The sequence below is a fragment of the Phacochoerus africanus genome, chromosome 8 (genome assembly GCF_016906955.1).
Source record: "Phacochoerus africanus isolate WHEZ1 chromosome 8, ROS_Pafr_v1, whole genome shotgun sequence".
NCBI lineage: Eukaryota > Metazoa > Chordata > Mammalia > Artiodactyla > Suidae > Phacochoerus > Phacochoerus africanus.
Window position 1 is genome coordinate 1,501,172 of NC_062551.1, and position 19,360 is coordinate 1,520,531.

The 19,360-nt window shown below is 57.8% G+C and overlaps 1 protein-coding gene across 1 annotated transcript in view; it reads left to right on the forward strand.

Annotated features, from left to right (window-relative positions):
* The first annotated feature begins 15,472 nt into the window (after nt 1-15,472).
* Nucleotides 15,473-19,360, forward strand: part of SLC7A5 (solute carrier family 7 member 5) — a 28,270-nt gene continuing 24,382 nt past the window's right edge. The window contains exon 1 of the mRNA XM_047790216.1: nt 15,473-16,059. Within this exon, the coding sequence (XP_047646172.1) occupies nt 15,537-16,059 (523 nt within the window). The 5' untranslated portion in view covers nt 15,473-15,536. The remainder of the gene's footprint in view (nt 16,060-19,360) is intronic.

Sequence of the window (19,360 nt, forward strand, 5' to 3'; positions counted from 1 at the left end):
TCTGCTGCTCCACGACGGGAACTCAGAGATGCTTAATTTAATCCAAGCTGCAGAGGCCTTTTGCCACGTAAGGTCACACCATCGGGATGTGGATGCTTCCTCTGATGGTGGTATGTTCCAGAACTGCCCTGTACAGAGCCCTCGCTGATGGCGAAATGTTTCAGAACTGCCCTTGGGAGTTCCTGTCAGGGCTCAGCGAAGAGGAACCCAGTTAGTATCCACGAGGATGCAGGTTCAATCCCTGGTCTCTCTCAGTGGGTTAAGGATCCGGCATTGCCGTGAGCTTTGATGTAGTTTGCAGATGTGGCTCGGATCTGGCGTTGCTGTGGCTGTGGAGTAGGCTGGCAACTGCAGCCCTGATTCAACCCCCAGCCTGGGAACCTCCATCTGACATGGGTGTGGCCCTAAAAAGACAAAAAAAAAAAAAAAAAAAAAGAGCTGCCCTGTGCACAGCCCTCTCTGTGATGGTGGAATGCTCTGGAACCTCACTGTCCTCCAGGGCAGCCCGTGGGCACATGCGGCCATCCAGCACTTGCAGTGAGGTGAGTGCGGCTGAGGGGCTGAATTTAACTGAAACATCACATGTGACAGGCCAGTGGCCATTGTGTGACTCTCTGTCTTGACCTGGTGTTTGAAAAGCTGTTGAGTGAACTCGGCGTTGATGCCCTAACACACTCGCGGGGCGTATGTTTACACCCCAATTTAGAGAAAGCACTTTGCTGCCCCCTCTGGAGCTGAGGTGTCTGAGACTGCAGACAGGACACAGCTCTGCCCTGGATCCAACTCGCATGCTTCCCAGAGCACGTGGAGCGGGATGTGGGGGTGCCGGGGGGGGCGCTGGGGTGCAGGGGCTGCAGAGGGATCAGGGCCTGGGCTCACCTGGTGGCGGCCTGGCACACAGCCCCCTAGCATCTTTCCTCAGCTTCCCCAGGCATCGCCAAGATAGGTGGGCTGTCTTCACTGAGGCGGGACACAGGTAATCCCTTCTCGACAAAGATGGATTAAAATCATTGTGTTTCGGCGTTCCCGTCGTGGCTCAGCGGAAACAAACCCAACTAGTATCCATGAGGACACAGGTTTGATCCCTGGCCTTGCTCAGTGGGTTAAGGATCCAGCGTTGCCGTGAGCTGTGGGGTAGGTCGCAGACGCGGCTCAGATCCTGCATTGCTCTGGCCGTGGCTGTGGTGGAGGCCGGAGGCTACCGCTCTGATTCCACCCCGAGCCTGGGAACCTCCGTGTGCCGCAGGTGCAGCCTTAAAAAGACCATCATCATAATAATAATAGTCACAATTGTGTTTCGGCGGCTTTCAAAGGATCAAGTTCAGGGGTGATGCTGGCAAAAGTGGATCACCTTGAAAGACACGAAATAGGCGTTGAAAAAGAAACGAGATGAGAAACGACACGTTTCTGGTGAGCGTCTGAGCGGACGCCCCACTCCGGGATTATCCAGCATCAGCGGGAGTTAACCTAACGACACGGCTGCCGCCAGCCTCGACAGTGACCCAGCGGGGACTTGCGCTTAGTGTCGTCAGGGACCGTCCACACCCCTCAGCCCCACCGTGTGTCAGGACCACGCGGAGGCCCGGCCCGACCCCCGGGGCTTGTGGTCCCCCCGGTCTGAGGAGTGGGGGGGTTTTTCCAAGCGACCGTCGGGTGGGCGGGCGTGAGGCCACAGCGGTTAACTTGCTCTAATGAGCTCTGTGAAAGTTCTGGACTCTCACCCAGGTCTTCCTGGGAAGGTGGAGGCTCTTACCCAGGAGAAGGCAGAGCCGGCAGCAAGCCCCCCCTCGGCCCCCAGGCCACCCTCTGGGGCCTCTTTTGCTCCTGCCCCTCTGATGTGTGCCGCTCAAGAAAAGAAGTGGCTCACGGCAGAAACGCAAAGCCCTGAACTTGACACTTGAGTGGGAGATCTTGCTGTCCAATGACCTGCGGCTACGCTCGGATGGAAACTCCATCCCCAAAGGCGCCTGTGCAGCCGTCCGGCAGCTTAGGAGGGTGGCTGTTCTCAGCGGCAGAGGGAAGGATCGCAACTGGAGGGGCGCTCTGGGTTGGGACTTGGGAGAAGGGTAGAGAGTAGCCATCATCAACTGTCCATGGGCCGTCCATCCCACAGGGACTTGGGGACAGAGAAAGGCCGCTGTGCAGAGGGACTCGCAGGAGAAGAAAGGACACGGGGCCCTGAGTGGGACTCCACCTGCCAGGCCACCGTGACACCCAGTCCCAGCCAGAGCCCCGAGAGCAGGTGGGTGGCTCATGTCCATAGCGGGCTCTACTCTGCGTGCGCAGAGGTCTGTCTCCCGGTAGACACTCTGCTTCGTAGGCTGTTTCTCAAGTCTGGTGTCACCCCGGGGACACCGAGACGCTCCCGGGAGCCACACGGGGCCCAGGCGGTGCAGCAGAACCGCAGACACCCAGAGGAAGGGCGTCGATGTCACCCTCACAGCCGCGGCACAGAAAACAAACACGGTGCGGCCGCTCCCTGACCTTGGCAGCGGCCAGACGCGGAGGCCGAGGGCTGCGGGTCCGTGGGAACGGCCCTGGGATGCGATTGCAGTTTAGGATTAGGCTGCAGAATCCCTGGCCCAACCTTAAACTTCAAAGCTTCCCCCCTTCGCTTTTATGTTACCTTCTCATTTTGTGAAAGTACAAATGTGGGCAGCTGCCCACCCCTGCCCCACTGTCCCTTCTGTGACAACCTCAAATCTGGCCCCTTCCCACCCCGGCCATCCCGGGGGGACACCCTACACTCCTACCTCCTGACAGCTGCTCCTTCTCCCCTCCTGCCCCCCCTCCACACACACACACCATAGGAGGCCTCCCTGGAGCCCCTGGATGGCGCCTGGTGTACAGCTGCACCCCAGCAATAGCAGGTCCCTCGTGCTGCAGGGCTTGTCCCTCCTGCCTAAAGGCCTCCATCCACCAGCTCTAAGGCCAGCCTCGGGGAGTCCCCTGGAGCCACCACACCTTATCCCCACATCCAAGGCACAGCAGGTGCTGTTGGTGGCGCCCCCAGCCCAGCCCCAGCCCCAGGTGCCACACCCACTTCTGTCCTCCATTCTCTGTGTTTGCATGGCCCCCGGGCCGCCCCACTTCTAGCTAGAATTACATTGCCAGCCCCTCCAGCATCTCCCTGTCCCCACCCAACCTGTTCTGCTCTTAAGGGTGCAGAGTGTGGGGAGGGAACATCAGCCTGGCCGTTCCGCTTCCCTTTGCTAAACCGAGGCTTCCGTCACACTTGGGGTTAAGCGTGAGCTTCTTCCTGCATGATCTGGACCCCAAGCTCCCTTCCCACCCACTTCTGAGCGCAGCTCCCCACTTGGGCTGCCATCCAGTCTCTGTGCTCGGGCCCCACGCTTCCTCCTCCTCTTCCTCGCAGCCCCAGCTGTCCTGTCCCCTGACTTCTGGGTCTGGGCACCAGTGCCTTCTTCACATGGGTACCTCGCTGGCAGCTTGCTTCCCCGAGGGTGGCGTCCTCACCCGCTTGCTCGCAGCACTAAGTAGAGACCCGTTTGGTGGACAGTGACTGAGGCGCCCCTGCTCTGAGAGCCAAGTGCCACGGCCGACCCCAGAGAGGCACACGTGCCGCCTCAGCTCCCTCGACAGGCTGTCCCCTCCTGGGATAGCCCTTCGCCTCCAGCTCTGCTCCTGAACGTATTTTCAGGCTCAGCCCGAAGCCCCCTCTCCTGTGACACCTCCCGTAACCCTGTGCTGTGCACCTCCCGCTGTGTGTGGTTTCCGACCATCCCTGCTCTCGGGGCCTAGAAGCCCTCCGCAGGCCATTCCCGAGGTAGCGATCGTGACATGTTAGCTGAGCAGGTGGAAGAAAGGCAGGGTGTCAGATGCTTCCGGTAACAATCAGAAATTCACCTCCGGCCAGGGAATCTGATGCTCATAATTCGAGAAGTCCAGAGAAAATAAACACAGTGGAGCAGGTGTGGATCTGCCTGGAGCAGGTATAGAGCAGGTGCGGAACAGGTGTGGAACAGGTGTGGAGCAGGTGTGGATCTGCATGGAGCAGGTGTCGAGCAGGTGCGGAACAGGTGTGGAGCAGGTGTGGATCTGCACATGGAGCAGGCATGGCTCTCCATGGAGAAGGCAGGGAGCCGCCACCGTGTGCGGCCCTCCCAGGAGGAGATGCCGTATGTACACAGTAGCTGACAACATCCTCCCAGACATTTCTGACATGTGGACTTGAACTCGCCTCCCAAAATCTGCCTTGGCAGCTGTGACCTAACGGGTACAACATTTCCCCTCGACCTCTGAGCTGGGCGCTGGGAGGAGGGACAGGAGCCCATGGGAGCAGCTCTGGGAACCATGGCAGCCAAGAGCAGGTCCCTCCCGACGCAGCGGTACCTGCGCCGCTGGGAGGCTGGCCCCGCTTAGCGCCCGTGGGATGCAGGCTGCCCTCTGCTCCCCGTCCAAGACCAGGAGGGAGCAAGGTCAGCGAGAGAGGCAGTTCGAACCCACATTTCCTGGCATGCGGGCTGGGCTTACACCTTGGAGGCTGAGCAGTAGAGATGCCTGGCTCCTGTGTCTATGTTCAAATGCGTGTCAACAGGAAAAAAAGGTTTTCTGTTTCCGCCCGTCTTAAGATACGTTCACCAACTGCTACTCTGAAGATAAAGCCTGTATGTTTTTTCAGGATTGAGATTATTTTCCGTCAGAATGTCCTTTGGCAGTTCGGGAGGGGTTTTTTTTTGTTTTTGTTTTTTTTCTTTTAATAGCATTGACATAGGGAAATTATTTTTAAGCAAAGTGTAATCTTCTGATCCTTTTTACTGATTTCTGGAAATCCGGGGGTGGGGGGCCTTACAGGTTTCCAGGTCCCTGAACACATAAACACGGTTCACAGGTGTAGACATCAAAACGGACAGGATACTCAGGTTTGTCGCATTCATCCTCTTTGCATGTCCTTTGATGTGTTTCGTAATGAAACACACAGCTTCACCCCGATTTAACATTGCTCTGTAGCAAAGACCCCCCGCCACCGCCAGGATGTATGGTTAGTGAGCCAGACACTCGGGGGGACATCACGGATAGAAACAACACAGCAGCCTTGGTCCGGGTGGTCCTTGTATAGCGAGCCAGTGGGGGAGGGGCTGCAGGGCACCAGGGTTCCGGGGAAAGCAAAGCGGGTCAGGAAACCCCCGCCACATCAGGGACCTCACTGAGAAGGTGACATCTGAGCAAGGGTTTGCGGGACGTGAGGGGGGAGTCATGCAGATACTGGGGATGGTTCTGGAAAGTTCAGGGGCAGCAGAGGACCCGCGTGGCAAGGACGAAGTGAGCCAGGGGCCAGGTGGCAGGGGAGGGGGACACGTCTAGAGTGGGGCTTGGGGGCTTGGCTCCGACGGGGCGTGAAGACAGCTGCAGGGCGGAGGCACCTGTCACCACGCAGGCTCTCGAAGCTGGGAGAAGCAAAGCTGGCAAACCGCCCCAGGCTGAAGCCCGCAGGCAGTGGCGGTGAGAGGTGCTGCGTTGTGCTCTCCAGGCCAGCTGGCTGCGGGTGTGCAGGAAAGTGGGCGTCAAGGGGAAGGCCAAGTGCAAACCGCTGGGGATGGAGCTACCCAGGAGGCAGGGGGCGGGGCAGAGGGACAAAGCCAGTCAAGGCTGAAGACCTCCCACTCCCCCTGCAACTCCAGCTACTTTTTTTAAATTGCATTTTTATTGAGTGGCTATTTTAAGTTGTGAGAGCTGCGCTTTTAGTTCTTAGCCCTTTTGTTTTCGCATTTCCCACTCATTTCTAGAAACTGCAAAGGGCAGAAAAGACTGAAACAGCGGCGTATGCTGAGTGGAGGCAGATGGTCAGACCCTTGGCCGGCGGGGCAGCCCCATGGGCCAGGTGGGCACAGGAGCAGGGGAGTCCAAGCTGCTTTGGGGTGACGCACATGTCACCCCACTCAAATGGACTGCTCGGTCGTCGGGCACAGGGGGCAGGGCCTCGCCTGGGACCACCTGGGTTCTCCCAAGAGAGCAGACGCAGCCGAGACCTGCCCACCCCTGTGTCCACTTGATGGAGTGAGCCTGGCACCCAGTCCTTCCTGCTGGCCGAGCTGCCCCGGGGAGCCAGCCAACCGCGCTGAGCTGCCTCCCTGCCCCAGCCCTTCACTCCAACCATCCCAGAGGTGGCCAGTCCAAGGGGGGTTTGACCTGCAAGCTGACATCAGGGTCAGTCCTCCCTGTCCCTGGCCAGGAGCTGGTTCTCCAGGCACTTTGCCCAGCTGTGTTGGCTCTGCAACCCCTCGTCTCCATCCCTCAGGAAAGGCCAGGTTGTCAGGAAGCGGGTGGCACAGGGATGCAGGTGACGAGGGAGAGACTGGGCCATGCAGCCTATAGCAGAGGGTCTGTCCTGCTTCTTCCAGCCTCTGGGGTCACTGGTGATCCTTGGCTGGTGGCTGTGTGCCTCCACCCTCTACAGCCACCAGCCCTGGCTGTCCCACCCTCACACGGCCGTTTCTTCAAAGGACACCAGTCATGCTGGGTTAGCGGCTCCGGGATGACCGAGCCTTAACCAGTTGTACCTGCAGCAACCCTATAGCCAAAGGCGTCCACATTGTGAGGTTCTGGAGTTCGGACCTCAACATCCTGTTCGGGGGGACACCTTTCAACCCTAACAGAGGGACAGCACAACAGCTGCTTCCTAAAGGAGCCTGTGCAGGGGGTGCAGGATGGCCACCGAGAAAAAAGGTGCCAACTGCATTTCAAAGGTGCCAAGAAATCGAGCTGAGACCCTGGCCACTAGACCCAGGCTCTGGAGTGAAGCCAGGAGGACCCCAAATCCCAAAGCCAGACCCACAGGGGGAGTAGCCAACGTCAAGGGGTGATTAGCTGTCGCCAGAGACTGACAGGCCATGAACACCCCCTGGCCCGGAACCATGGGGTGGGTGCACTTGTCCTCAGAGAGAGGTAGGCGCTGGGCAGGGGCTCAAAAGGGTCTGCAGTAACTGCTGAGTGGGGGGACACAGAGCAGAAAGCAAATGAGGCTCATTCCAGGGGCTCAGCAGGTGCATGACACAGACATGCCTGCTGCCGAGACAAGGGACTGTATCTGAAGATGTGACCACACCTGGACAAGTGACGACACCTGGACAAGTGACCGCACCGGGACAAGTGACCACATTTGGACAAGTGACCATACCTGGACAAGTGATGACACCTGGACAAGTGATGGCACCCAGACAAGTGACCGTATCTGAAGAAGTGACCAGACCTGGACATGTGACGACACCTGGACAAGTGACCGCACCTGGACAAGTGACGACACCTGGACAAGTGACCAGACCTGGACAAGTGACGACACCTGGACAAGTGACGACACCGGGACAAGTGACGACACCTGGACAAGTGACGACACCGGGACAAGTGACCACATTTGGACAAGTGACCGCACCGGGACAAGTGATGGCACCCAGACAAGTGACCGTATCTGAAGAAGTGACCACACCTGGACAAATGGCCACATCCGCCAGTCTCTCCACGTCTCTCCTGACACGTGTTCCAGCGCCCGCTCTGCTGGGGAAGAAAGTCAAGGGTTGGACCCAGGTGGGATCCGGTGCTCAGCTGGCCTGTCCACTGGCCCTGGTCATGCCCTCTCACCAGCCCACCAGCCGCAGCTCCGTCCGGAGTGGGGGATTCACCCTGGCCCTCCCACCCATCCAGAGGCCGGGGTTGACACTTCCTACTGCACAGAAGAGGAAACGCAGTCTCCAGAAGCTGAGCACCGGCCCTCCCTGGACCCTGGTAGGAGGCAGCATTGGAACCCAGAACCTCTAACTGCAGGCCTGCGTGGGTTGCTTAGGTAAAAATTCACGTGATATAAAATTAACTGAGAGTTCTCTTGTGGCTCAGTGGGTTAAGGGTCTGGTGGTGTCACTATAGAGGCTCAACTTGCTGCTGTGGCACAGGTTCCATCCCTGGCTTAGGCTGGGGATGTGGCCCCCCAAATTAAAATTAAATTAAAATTAACCATATGCCAGAAAGAGAAAGACAAATACCATATACTATCGCTCATGCGTGGAATCTAAAATATGGCACAAACGAACCTGTCTCCAAAACAGGAACCAATCACAGACATGGAGAGCAGACTTGTGGTTGCCAAGGGGGCAGGGGAGGAAGCAGGACGGACGGGGAGTCTGGGGTGAGTCGATGCAAATTATTACATTTAGAACAGATAAGCAATGAGGTCCTGCTGTACAGCCCAGGGAACTCTATCCAATCTCCTGGGATAAACCGAGATGGAAAATATTAAAGTAAAATAAATAAATGCCGACTTTTTATTTAAAAAAATTAAATGTGGTACATGTTTAACCAAAGACATTGAACCCTTCTGAAGTGGACGGCTGGGTGACTCGCAGCCTCCCATCGACGTGCAACCTTCACCACCCTCTGTTTCCAAGACATCTTGTCGCCAGGAAGAAAAAAAGAGGCCCTGCTACCAGCCGGTCCCCCCCCCCCCCGGCCCCCGCCCCAGCAACCCCGGCGATGCTCTCCCTGTCTGCCCAGGTTCACCTTTTCTGGACATTTCATACAGATGGAACCAGACGCTGCCACGCGTCCAGCACTTTCCCCGAGCACAGGGTTTTCAGGGTCCGTCCACCTCGGGGCGGGTCAGTCCCTCACGCGCTCCCGTGGCTGAGTGACAGTTGCTCTCTGCAGGGGCCACATGCTTTCTCTATCAGCTGGCAGGCAGGACCGAACTCTCAAACTCCGTTTCCCACTAGTGCTCTTCCGGCATCTTCCATGAGCAAGGCCGGCTTTCTGAGCAAAAGGCCAAACCTGCGGGAATCATGACCCTCGCAGCGGCCGGTCACAAGCCCAGGACAGCAATAAAACCCAGGCAAACTCTTTCTCTGTTGGTTTGTTTGTTTTTTCTTTGTTTTGTCTTTTTGCCTTTTCTTGAGCTGCTACCACAGCATATGGAGGTTCCCAGGCTAGGGGTCTAATCGGAGCTGAAGCCACCGGCCTACGCCAGAGCCACAGCAATGCAGGATCCAAGCCGTGTCTGTGACCCACACCACAGCTCACGGCAACATCGGGTCCTTAACCCGCTGAGTGAGGCCAGGGACCGAACCCGCAACCTCATGGTTCCTAGTTGGATTCATTAACCACTGTGCCACGGCGGGAACTCCCATGGCTGTGGTTTTCATCCGTCTGAGAATCCAAGCGGGATGCCCTGAGTATGTAGAGTCCTCTTAGGTCCTGGCTCTTCTTTCAAGGTCACATTTTTCCCTGGGAAAAAAAATGTACCCAATAAATCCTCTACTGATGTGAAAGTCCCCCCACCCCACCCCGCCGCCCGCCACCACCCCCGTGGGGCTGCCCTGCTGTGTTTGTTCTCACTCGTGTGGGACACGTCTGTGTTCTTTTCACCTAGCGCGTGTCTTTTCTTCTGGAAATGTGTTTTGAAAAAGCCATGCTTTCGTGGTGCCTCGCTGTTCTGTCCCTGTCTGCAGGCTTGAAGAGGTGGGGCTGCCCTCAGCAAGCGCCCAAGGTACGTTCTGTTTCCCAAGCCGGTGTGGGTACAGCACCACCACGTCGGGGCTGTTGAGGCCAGGCCAGGACGACGAGCTCTTTTATGTCATTTAATTCCCGCATCGACCATGGAGACACCCTGCTCGGGGTCCGGGCAGCGGCTGGAGGGAGAGGGCAGGCGGGGAGTTTGGTGAGTGGCCGCTGGTGACCCGTCTGTGGTAGGCGCAATGCTTACTCAGGCCACCACACCACCTGGCTTCCAGGACCAGACTGGTGAGCATGTGAATTCTGCCGGCCACACGTGGGCTTTGTTTCAGCTGTTCCTGATGGTTCCTGACAATTTCATTTCCCCCGCTGGAAAACCCCCATCCTTGGAGCCAAGGACATGTGACTCCCTGCATGAGGAGCCGTCTCATTTGCTCCCTCCCAGCTTCCTGCCTCCTGGCTGCCATCGTGGTCACTTCCAACTAGACAGACCTGGTCGGAGAGGCCCTGTCGGAGAGGCTGCACACACCCGTGTCCTTTCAGCCGCACACACCTAAGACGGAAGTGCTGTTACTTGCCCCTTGTCACAGGTGTGGAAGCTGGGGACAGGTTGACCCCACCAGGGCTCCCCTTGGGAGCCTGGGCCACCAGCCGCTCTGTGCACATGTGAGTAAGTGCGGTTCTGGGCCAGCTGTCCAGGCCAGAGTGCCCACGAGCGCAGCCCTTGAAGGGAGGCAGGCATCCCGAACCCTGTCTACGCACCACCTGTCGGAGCAAAGGTCTGTCTACACAGCAGGAAACCACACTAAATGGATGTAAGCTCTATTTGTCTGCAGAAACAACAGGTGAAGAGAAGCACACCTGCTGGTGACCTGCGCTTGCGGTGTTTACAAAGGACGTGGAATCCACTTCTGCCCATGAGATTTTTAAGCCCATTCCACACTCTCCTCGGGCAGGGGGCCCCAAATGCCAGACTTTGTCCCTCTCCAGCAACAGTCAGACAAGCAGGAGGAAGTCTTTATAGATGCTCCTGTTTCCCCAGAGAAGATTGGAGGAGAGAAAGCTGCCGTTGCGTTTGGAAAGGGAGGCAGGACTACCAGGCAGCACCTGTGCTCACAGCTACATTTTTTTCAATTTGGGGGACCCGTAAAAACGGGACTTTTTAAGATGAACCGCCTAAAAATAGTATAGCCTCACTGCAGATAGTTTAGAAACAACAGGGAAATATGGAGAAGAAAAAATTCCTAGCTCACACCCCAACCCCGGCCCCACCTGGAGATGGAGGCTGTTGCCATCTTGGCATAAAGGTCACCATTTACCGCCCATTTGCCACCACCTCTACGAGCGGTTGCTGCTTATCAAGTTGTTCTTTGGGGACAGACGCTTTCCCTGGGTTAGTTCATTGGCGGTAGGTCCTATGATTCCCATTTTATAGAAAGTGAAACGGAGGCCCAACAAGGGGTAGGGTTTGCCCAAGCTCCTCCAGGAGGTGTGCAGTGGGGCCCAGGCGGGAACGTGGGGCGTCTGGCTGTCAAGCCCATGATTTCTGTTGCTGCCATGCCATACCCTCCCTTCCTTTCCCCCCAGTTTAATTGGTGAATAACCTTGTATTAGTTTCAGATGCACAGCATAATGATTTGATATTTGTTTATATTGCAAAATGATCACCCAGGACGTTTAGTTAATATCCATCCCTCCCGTAGCTACGATTTTTCTTCTCAGGATGTGAACCTGTAAGATCTACTCTCTCGGCAACTTGCGAATACACAGTCAAGGCTTTTGCTACCACTGGTCACAATGCTTTGCCTTAGACCCGGAGCTCATTCGTCTTACAGCTCAGAGCTTCTGCCTTTAAGCTTCACCCGCGTCCCCGCCCCCGCCCTGTTTTCAGCAGCCCACATTTTGCCATCAGGAATCTGAAAATCACTTAGGGTTTGGACATGACAGGAGAGATTCAGAGAGCCGGCAGGAAAAGCTTCTAGAGCACGCCCTACGTTGGCCCCACGTCCAGCCTCTCTTCCTACGACAGGCTTCTCGCTCCCAGGATGGGATCCAGAGCCTCTGAACCCCAAACAGGAGAAAGAGGCTTACCCGAAGGGGGTCACAGTCAACAGCCCCTACAGAGAGGCAGCTCTGCCACTGAAGCCCTGCCTGTTTGCTCCAAGGCAGCTCTGCTTCTCCAGGGCTAACACTCCCTGTTCTGAGAGGCCCCGGAAACCTTCCCCCACGAAGAGGCAGGTGGCCTTGGGGCCAGATCGCATCCTGCACCTGAGAAACAGGAACTACCCGTTCCTCCAAAAACGGTGGTCCTCCCAGATCTCAAAATGTAGAGTGGGGTCCCTGCTCAGCGGGAACACCCGAGGGTCCAGCCATGGGGTTTCGGAAGGTGATTCTCCAGCCCTCCATCCACTGCGGGACATGGCGAGCTGGAAAAGATTCTTGTTTGCCCTGGTTTTTAATGGTTACAGTGTATTCCGCCAAGCGGATACAGCAAAGTTTACAAGGCAGCTGGTAGGACATTTGGGTTATTTCCAATATTACCTCCTGCGTTTTTTAAGACTACAACAAACAACCATGTAGCCCAAACAGAGCACGTCCTTTACTGCTTTAGAGCAATTTCTAGAAACGGAACACTGGTCAGATGCACCACATGGCTTTAAGCCTTTAACAGAAACTCCAAAGCTTCCCCTGTAGAAATTCCCAGCTTCTCCACCAACTCTGGTGGGAGCAGACAACACAGTGCCGGTCGTGGCTGGCTGTCCCTGGAAGGAGCTGAGTGAGCTGGTTGAGTCGCCCTTGGACTCAGAGCTCCTTTTTGTCATCTCACCAGTAGATGGCGCTCTTTGCTAAGTTTGTGCTTTTTGTTTTTTTGGGGGTTTTTTTTTTTTTAGAGTTGAGTTCTGGGTAAGGGTTTACTTCAACTTGCACTAGGCAGGTCTGAGACAAACATGTTTTATTATATATACGTATCCCAAGGCAAGTTTGCCATTGGAAATCTAGGGTGGTCTCATGAAAACTAAGTAGAAACTGACAGTGATGGCGTAACTGCCGTGGGATGGTAGAAATGCCCCTGGGGTGTCCTCACCCTCCCGATATTCCGTCTGGCACGGCTTCCCAGGAGCCCCCACAGGAGGCGCCAATGGTCCACGTGCACATCCCGCCCGTCCTCCGCCGCCCTTGTTAGTTGTACTCCAGGAAAGCTGGATGGGACTGGCCCGCTTCTCTGGCCTATCAGGGTTGTTAATTTCACACTCTCACATGCAATGCTTGACTGCATCTGGGGCGTCTAGAGGAGGCACTTGCTGTCATGGGCCTGGAGCCCAGTGCGGGGGCCTGCACAGGGGACGAACCTGCAGGTGTCAGCGGCAGGAACACCAGGTGGAGGAGTTTGGGACCCTCCTTGAGAGCATTGCCAACTAACTGCCTTCCACGTGAAACTGAAGGGCATGCTGAGATGGTCACGTCTTAGCTGTGAATGGCCTAGAGGTAAAGAAACAGCAAGGGGTGGGTGCAGCATGACGGGAAGTACACCAGCTGAGTTCAGGCCCTGAAGGATGGGGCTGCAGCCCACCTCCTGGTCAGAAAAGGTCCCTTGCTCTGCCAAGCCTCCACATCCTCGTCCACAATGAAAGTGGCACTTCCTCCATTAAATAAGAATGTGCACACCCGGGGCTCAGCACAGCGCCTGATAAAGGCTCAGGAAGTCCGCTCAGCCCTTGGTCTTCTGGCCTCCCGCCAAGCGGCAGCCTCTGAAAAGACAGCGGGAGAACAAGAGCAGAGAGATGACTTTTGATTCCCCCCCGGAGCCACCAACTTAGACATCTTGCACGTTAGTATTTGTGTGATGGACAGGTCATTGGACTGGACCGTCGCAGATGAAGGGCTGGCATGTTGGGGGGGCCGGGTTTGACTGGTGGGATGTGGAAGGTCCAAATGACACGCCCTGGGAGCCCCCGGGGGCTCAGGGGGTTAAGGACCCAGCGTTGTCACCGCTGTGGCTCTGGTTACTGCTGTGGTGGGGGTTCGATCCCAGGCCTAGGAACTTCTTCATGCCACGGGCACAGCCAAAACAAACTAGCAACACTAATGGCTCACCCTGGCTAAACTCCCCTGAGATGGGACTCTAAATTCTTTCCCTGTGCGCATGTCAGCTTAATCCACAAGTATTTCTTTCTTTCTTCTTCTTCTTTTTTTTTTTTTTTTTTGGTCTTTTTAGGGCCACACCTGCGGAGGTTCCCAGGCTAGGGGTCCAATCAAAGCTGTAGTTGCCAGCCTACACCACAGCCACAGTAACTCGGGATCCAAGTCATGTCTGTGACCTACACCACAGCTCATGGCAACGCCAGATCCTTAACCCACTGAGCGAGGCCAGGGATCCAACCCGCATCCTTATGGATGCTAGTCCGGTTTGTTAACCACTGAACCACGACGGGAATGCCAATCAGCAAGTATTTCTCATCCTTTCCTGTTTCTAAGCCTGAAATGATTGGGCTTCCTGCACGTCCTCTTCTGATTCTGACCACTAGTACCTGGCCACACTTCCTATCCAGAAATCTGGAGTTCTTTAAGAATAAGGCTCAAGGAGTTCCCGTCGTGGCGCAGTGGAAGCGAATTCGACTAGGAACCATGGGGTTGCAGGTTTGATCTGTAGCCTCGCTCAGTGGGTTAAGGATCTGGCGTTGCCATGAGTTGTGGAGTAGGTGGCAGACGTGGCTCGGATCTGGCGTTGCTGTGCCTATGGTGTAGGATGGCAGCTACAGCTCCGATTAGACGCCTAGCGTGGGAACCTCCACATGCTGCGGGTGGGGCCCTAAAAAGACAGAAAAGACCAAAAAAAAAAAAGAAAGAAAGAAAGAAAGAAAAAAAGAATAAGGCTAGAGCCCCTTCATCTTGCAGCCTACCTTTGGATATTCCAGCTAGATGTGGGGGAGGGGTTCTCACCGTGCTCCTTCAGGGAATCCCTGCTTTATCAATTTAGCTAAGCTTCTGCAGATTCCTGGTTTTCCAGCACCTCTCGCTGTTTCTCAAAGCCGCGCCCTGGATGCTGCTCTTTGGCAAGGAGGTTTCCCTTGGGATAAACATGGGAATTTCGGAGCCCAGGAATGAGCTCCCATGAGGCCTCCAGGGCTTCCCTCTTCTCTGAGTTCAGGACCCCAGGCCCAACCTGGAGCTTCCTCCAGGGGCTCCCGCTCAGTTCTGATCATTTTCGTAGCGCCCAAGCCCCTAGGATGAGCAGATCCTATCACCTCAGGAACAGGAAGCCAGAGCCACACCGGGCCTGGGCGCACTCCAGGGGGCAGGCAGGTCTTCTCTGAACCCCAGAGCCTCCCCAAATCCCACCCATCCTGTGCTGTGGCCTCAGGTTGGCCCTGCCGTATCGCCCAGGCCCACACTGCAGCATCGAGGTCCCTGGGTGCTTGCTCTGGGCCACTGCGGGCGCTGGCGAAGAGGGCAAGGTGCCTGGCCCTTCACGTGCGCGAAGCGCTGCGGGTATCCGTCCGCCAGGCTCGGTGGGACGCGGTCAGCACGCTCCACTTGCGAGGAGCCGGGCTGAGGTCCTCCGGTACACCGCGGGGCCAGGGCCATCCGCGTCCGCCAGGTTCGGGGACGCGGCCGGGGCGCTCCACGTGTGGGGCACCGGCCTGGGTCTCCCGGGACCGCGCGGGACCGGGACGGCCCGCCACGCTTGGCTGCACGCGGTCGGCGCGCTCCACACGGGGAACCGGCCGAGGCCTCCCCGGACCACTTGGGGCCCAGATCGCGAGCCAGCCGCGGCCGGACAGGGTCTGCACGCTCCACCTGCTGGACTGAACCACCGAGCCGGCCGACCGCGGGCGGGGCGGCTGGAGGCGAGGGGCGGGGCGCGCCGCGCAGGCGGGGCTTGGGGCGGGGCCTGGCGGTCGGGGCGGGGCCGGCGGCGGCGTATAAAGGGCGGCGGCGCACCACTGGCTGACGCAGCGGCTTGGCGGCAGCGCCGTGGGAACCGGTTGTCTCCAGTGGGCGGCGCGCGCCCGGCGTCCGGCCCCAGCCCCAGCCCCAGCCCCGGCCCCGCCCTCGCCCTGCCTAGCTCGCGCGGCAGCATGGCGGGCCCCGGCCTGAAGCGGCGCCCGCCGGCGGCTCCCGCGGCGGCCACAGAGGAGGAGCGCCAGGCGCGGGAGCGGATGCTGGCCGCGCGGCCGGCGGAGGGCGAGGGCGTGACCCTGCAGCGCAACATCACCCTGCTCAACGGCGTGGCTATCATCGTGGGCACCATCATCGGCTCGGGCATCTTCGTGACGCCCACCGGCGTGCTCAAGGAGGCGGGCTCGCCCGGGCTGGCGCTGGTGGTGTGGGCCGTTTGCGGCGTCTTCTCCATCGTGGGCGCGCTCTGCTACGCCGAGCTGGGCACCACCATCACCAAGTCTGGCGGAGACTACGCCTACATGCTCGAAGTGTACGGCTCGCTGCCCGCCTTTCTCAAGCTCTGGATCGAGCTGCTCATCATCCGGCCCTCCTCGCAGTACATCGTGGCGCTCGTCTTCGCCACCTACCTGCTCAAGCCGCTCTTCCCCACCTGCCCGGTGCCGGAGGAGGCCGCCAAGCTCGTGGCCTGCCTATGCGTGCGTGAGTACCGGCGGGGGGAACCTGGGGACGCGGGGAGGGGGAGCCGAGATCGCCGCGCGCCCGCGTCCCCGGCTGTCCCCGCACTCCTGGACCATCCCCAGGCCGCCTCCGGCCATCCCCCACATCCCCTGTTCCAGGCCGACCCCGCAGTTTTAGACCTAAGGGCCCTGGGCCCAGAACCCACGTGCGTTTCATTCATTCGTCTCCACCTCGCCTGGAATTCCGCAGTGAGACGGCCAGTAGGTCCCCGCCTCGCGCCTCTGGCCGTAACTCGGCTTAGTCCTTCAGAGGCCTTGGAGCGGAGTAATACCCTGTCTGATTGCAAGGCACCCACGTGGAGCGTCTGAAAAGCGAATTTCCTGAGTTCCCAAATGCTTACTGTTTGTCTAGAGCGATCGTAGTTTTTTTTAAAAAAGCATTTAAACCAGCTTATCAAGAAAGGCTGACTCATACAAAAACCAATAGTAATAAAATTCTGTGTGGGCAGTGAATGAGCTGCACGTTTAGGCAGCACCGTGGAGTCTCCTGAAGGTTGCCTAGTGACTGGTGGAGGAGGGGTGCTTGGCTGCAGCTTACATGTGGGTGATGGGGGCTAGGTTTGGGGGTCCCAGGTTGGGCCGAAAGCAGCCATCAGGTGTAGCCCTAACGTTGGTGGGTAAGGTCCCAGAATGCTGGTGGGCTGTCTTCTCTTGGGATTTCAGGGAAGAAAATCTTTTGTACTAAAAGACATGTGATTTCCTTATCTTTTCTTTGTTTGGGGGCCTCTGGCAGTTTTGCCCCTACCCCTCCGCCAACCTGCTTGCAAGGTGGAAGTGTCCTGCTTTCAGAGCTGCCACCTGCTTTGAGGCTCTGCCCCAAGCTTGGTGGTGCTGGCAGGGCTGGTGTGTGGTTTCCGGATCGAGACACGGGATGGTGTAATCAGTTGGAGCAGCTCCTGGTACTGCTGGGGCTCTGGAGCACAGGGACAGCCTCCTGCATGAGTTCACCGTGTTGCTGGGGGCAGGGCAGTTGGGGGGACGGGGGTGTCCCAGAGCTCTGAGGCACCCTCCAGAAAGTGGTGACCCCAGGAGGCCTGAGACCCTGGTGGCAGCCACACCAGGGAGGGCACATTTTGCCTTTTGAGGCCTCTCCGAAATGAGGATTCCACTTGGAAAAACCTTTGGGCCACGTCTAGGAATAGCCGTGGCTCTAGGCGATCTGCCTGAGGACTGGGGAACCTGAGACTTCCGGTGGGCCTTTGAGAGGATGCTTTGGGCTGAGTCCGAGAAAGCCCCTCTGGGTTGATTTGTGTCACGCCCACGTTCGTCCTTGCTAGGTCCGATTTAAAGTCTCAGCCTGGAGGATCTCGACCTAACACTGTGCTTACAGGGCCAGCTCTCTAGTCTGGAAAAATGGATCCTGCACTTACACAAACTTTGGGTTTAAGCAGGTAAAGCCTCGGAAGAATTCTGCAGGGGCTGCGGGGGGTACATCCTGCCCAGCACTCTGCCTCCAGCGGGGAGGTCACGTGAATGGCAGCCCTTGTGGTGGGACCCTGGGTGACATGCTTCCTGTCCTTCTGAGCCTGTGGAGCTCTTTTCCTCTGAAACCGCACGTGTCTGTGTGTGTGCATTGCTTCTCCTGAAGGGAAGATTTTCGGTTACAAGGGCGATGCTGTCTGCAAGACTGAGCACTTGTACAGGGTCTGGCGTGGGGTGGGGGGCACATGGCCGGAACAGCTGCTCTCCCTTGGGCACAGAGAAAGGTCCAGGGAGGGGGCCTGCCCTTGGGGGCCGCGGAGAAGGCAGTGCAAAGCCATGGAAGTTTCTGAGTGTTGTTTCTTGCCCACAGACTGGGTTCTAGAACCTCTGAGAGGAGAAGGGTCCTCTGTACCCCCAGCCAGCAGCCCACGTGTGCTGGGTGCTGGAGCCAAGCTCCCGGTGTGGCTGCTTGATGGCTTCTGTCCTCTGGGCCGGCCCAGGACGGCGGCTCTCTGTTCATCGCGACTGTGCTTGGCTTTGGTGGTTAGAATGAGCCTGCTGGTGATATAAATGGGCGAAAATCCCTTTTCTTGGAGGTCTGACATAGAAATGATGGAAAGCGGCCCTTTCACGGTGTGTCCCTGGTGTTTGCACGTTTTTAACGAGTCCCGAAGGGGAGGGATTCTAGGTGCGTAATGCCTTCCCACTGGCCTGGGCGTCTGGTGGAGTCTAGGTTTACACGGATCATGAAACTGCTTACTGGTACCGTTTGTTTGAGTTGTGGGGGACGCCAGGCTGGTCTTTGTGGCAGAGCTGAGGTTCTTGCTGACCTGAGTTCTGGTCCAGTTTATCCAACCTCTCTGACTGCCTCTCTGTGGGTCTGGTGGGATCTGGAAAGGCTGGGGGCAGGTGCCACAGAGAGAACGGGCCCCAGGGCAGGCATGTGGAGCCACTGTGGTTCCGAAACACAGCTGTGACCTGATCCAGTCCTGTATCTCTCGGAGAGGCTCTTAAAAGAAGGTTTGAAGGGGCTCCCTTTGCCCTCTGCTCAGTCGGAGCCTGTCTCCATGGCCCAGGACAGGTAGGTGAAAGGACAGTGGCTGCAGACCGGGTGGCCCCCCCCCCCCATCAGTGGTGTCTGCCAGGATAGCCCCCAGACCCCCTATGTGTCACACACATCAGCCATCAGTCTTACAGACCCTGGCAGGTCTGCTGGTGGCTAAGAATGGGACTCTGGGGTCGGGACAGCCCTTCCTGGTGGTCCTTTGTGGGGCCCAGAAAGCACCTGCCTTCTCACAGGAGACAGACGGGGTCGCCAAAGGTCCCCTAGAGTCCCCCCCCAACACACTGTGACCCTGTGTGGAGTGGGGGAGGGGTGTTCAGCTGTGGTTCCTCTGGGCCCGTGTGTCCTGAGATCTCCTCTGCGGGGGGGTCGGGTCAGGAGCCTGCCATCTGCACCGAGATCCAGGTTCGGTTTCGAGAAACCGCGGCCTCCAAGTCTGGGTTTCCTCCTCGGCGACACGTGGGTTCGTGGTGTGGCGGGTGTTTGCGGGGACTCGGGCCATGGCGTATTGCCCGAGCCTGGCTCCCGGGTGGCTGCAGCTGTTTGTCCCCCTGCTCTCTGTCAGGTGTCACCCTTGGTCTCTCGAGCTGCCCTGGAAAACACTCTCCCCTCTTTAAGCAAAACGAAGGGAGGGGTGAAGAGGCAGAGGGAGGCCTGGCGGCTCTGCGTCGGGGCTGGGGGGCTGTCCTGGTATCGTCCTGCGGGCTGGGGCACACCTGCCCCCCGGCAGGGACGGGTGCAGATGCGGCAGGAGGTTGGCTGTGGGCGAGCGAGCCCA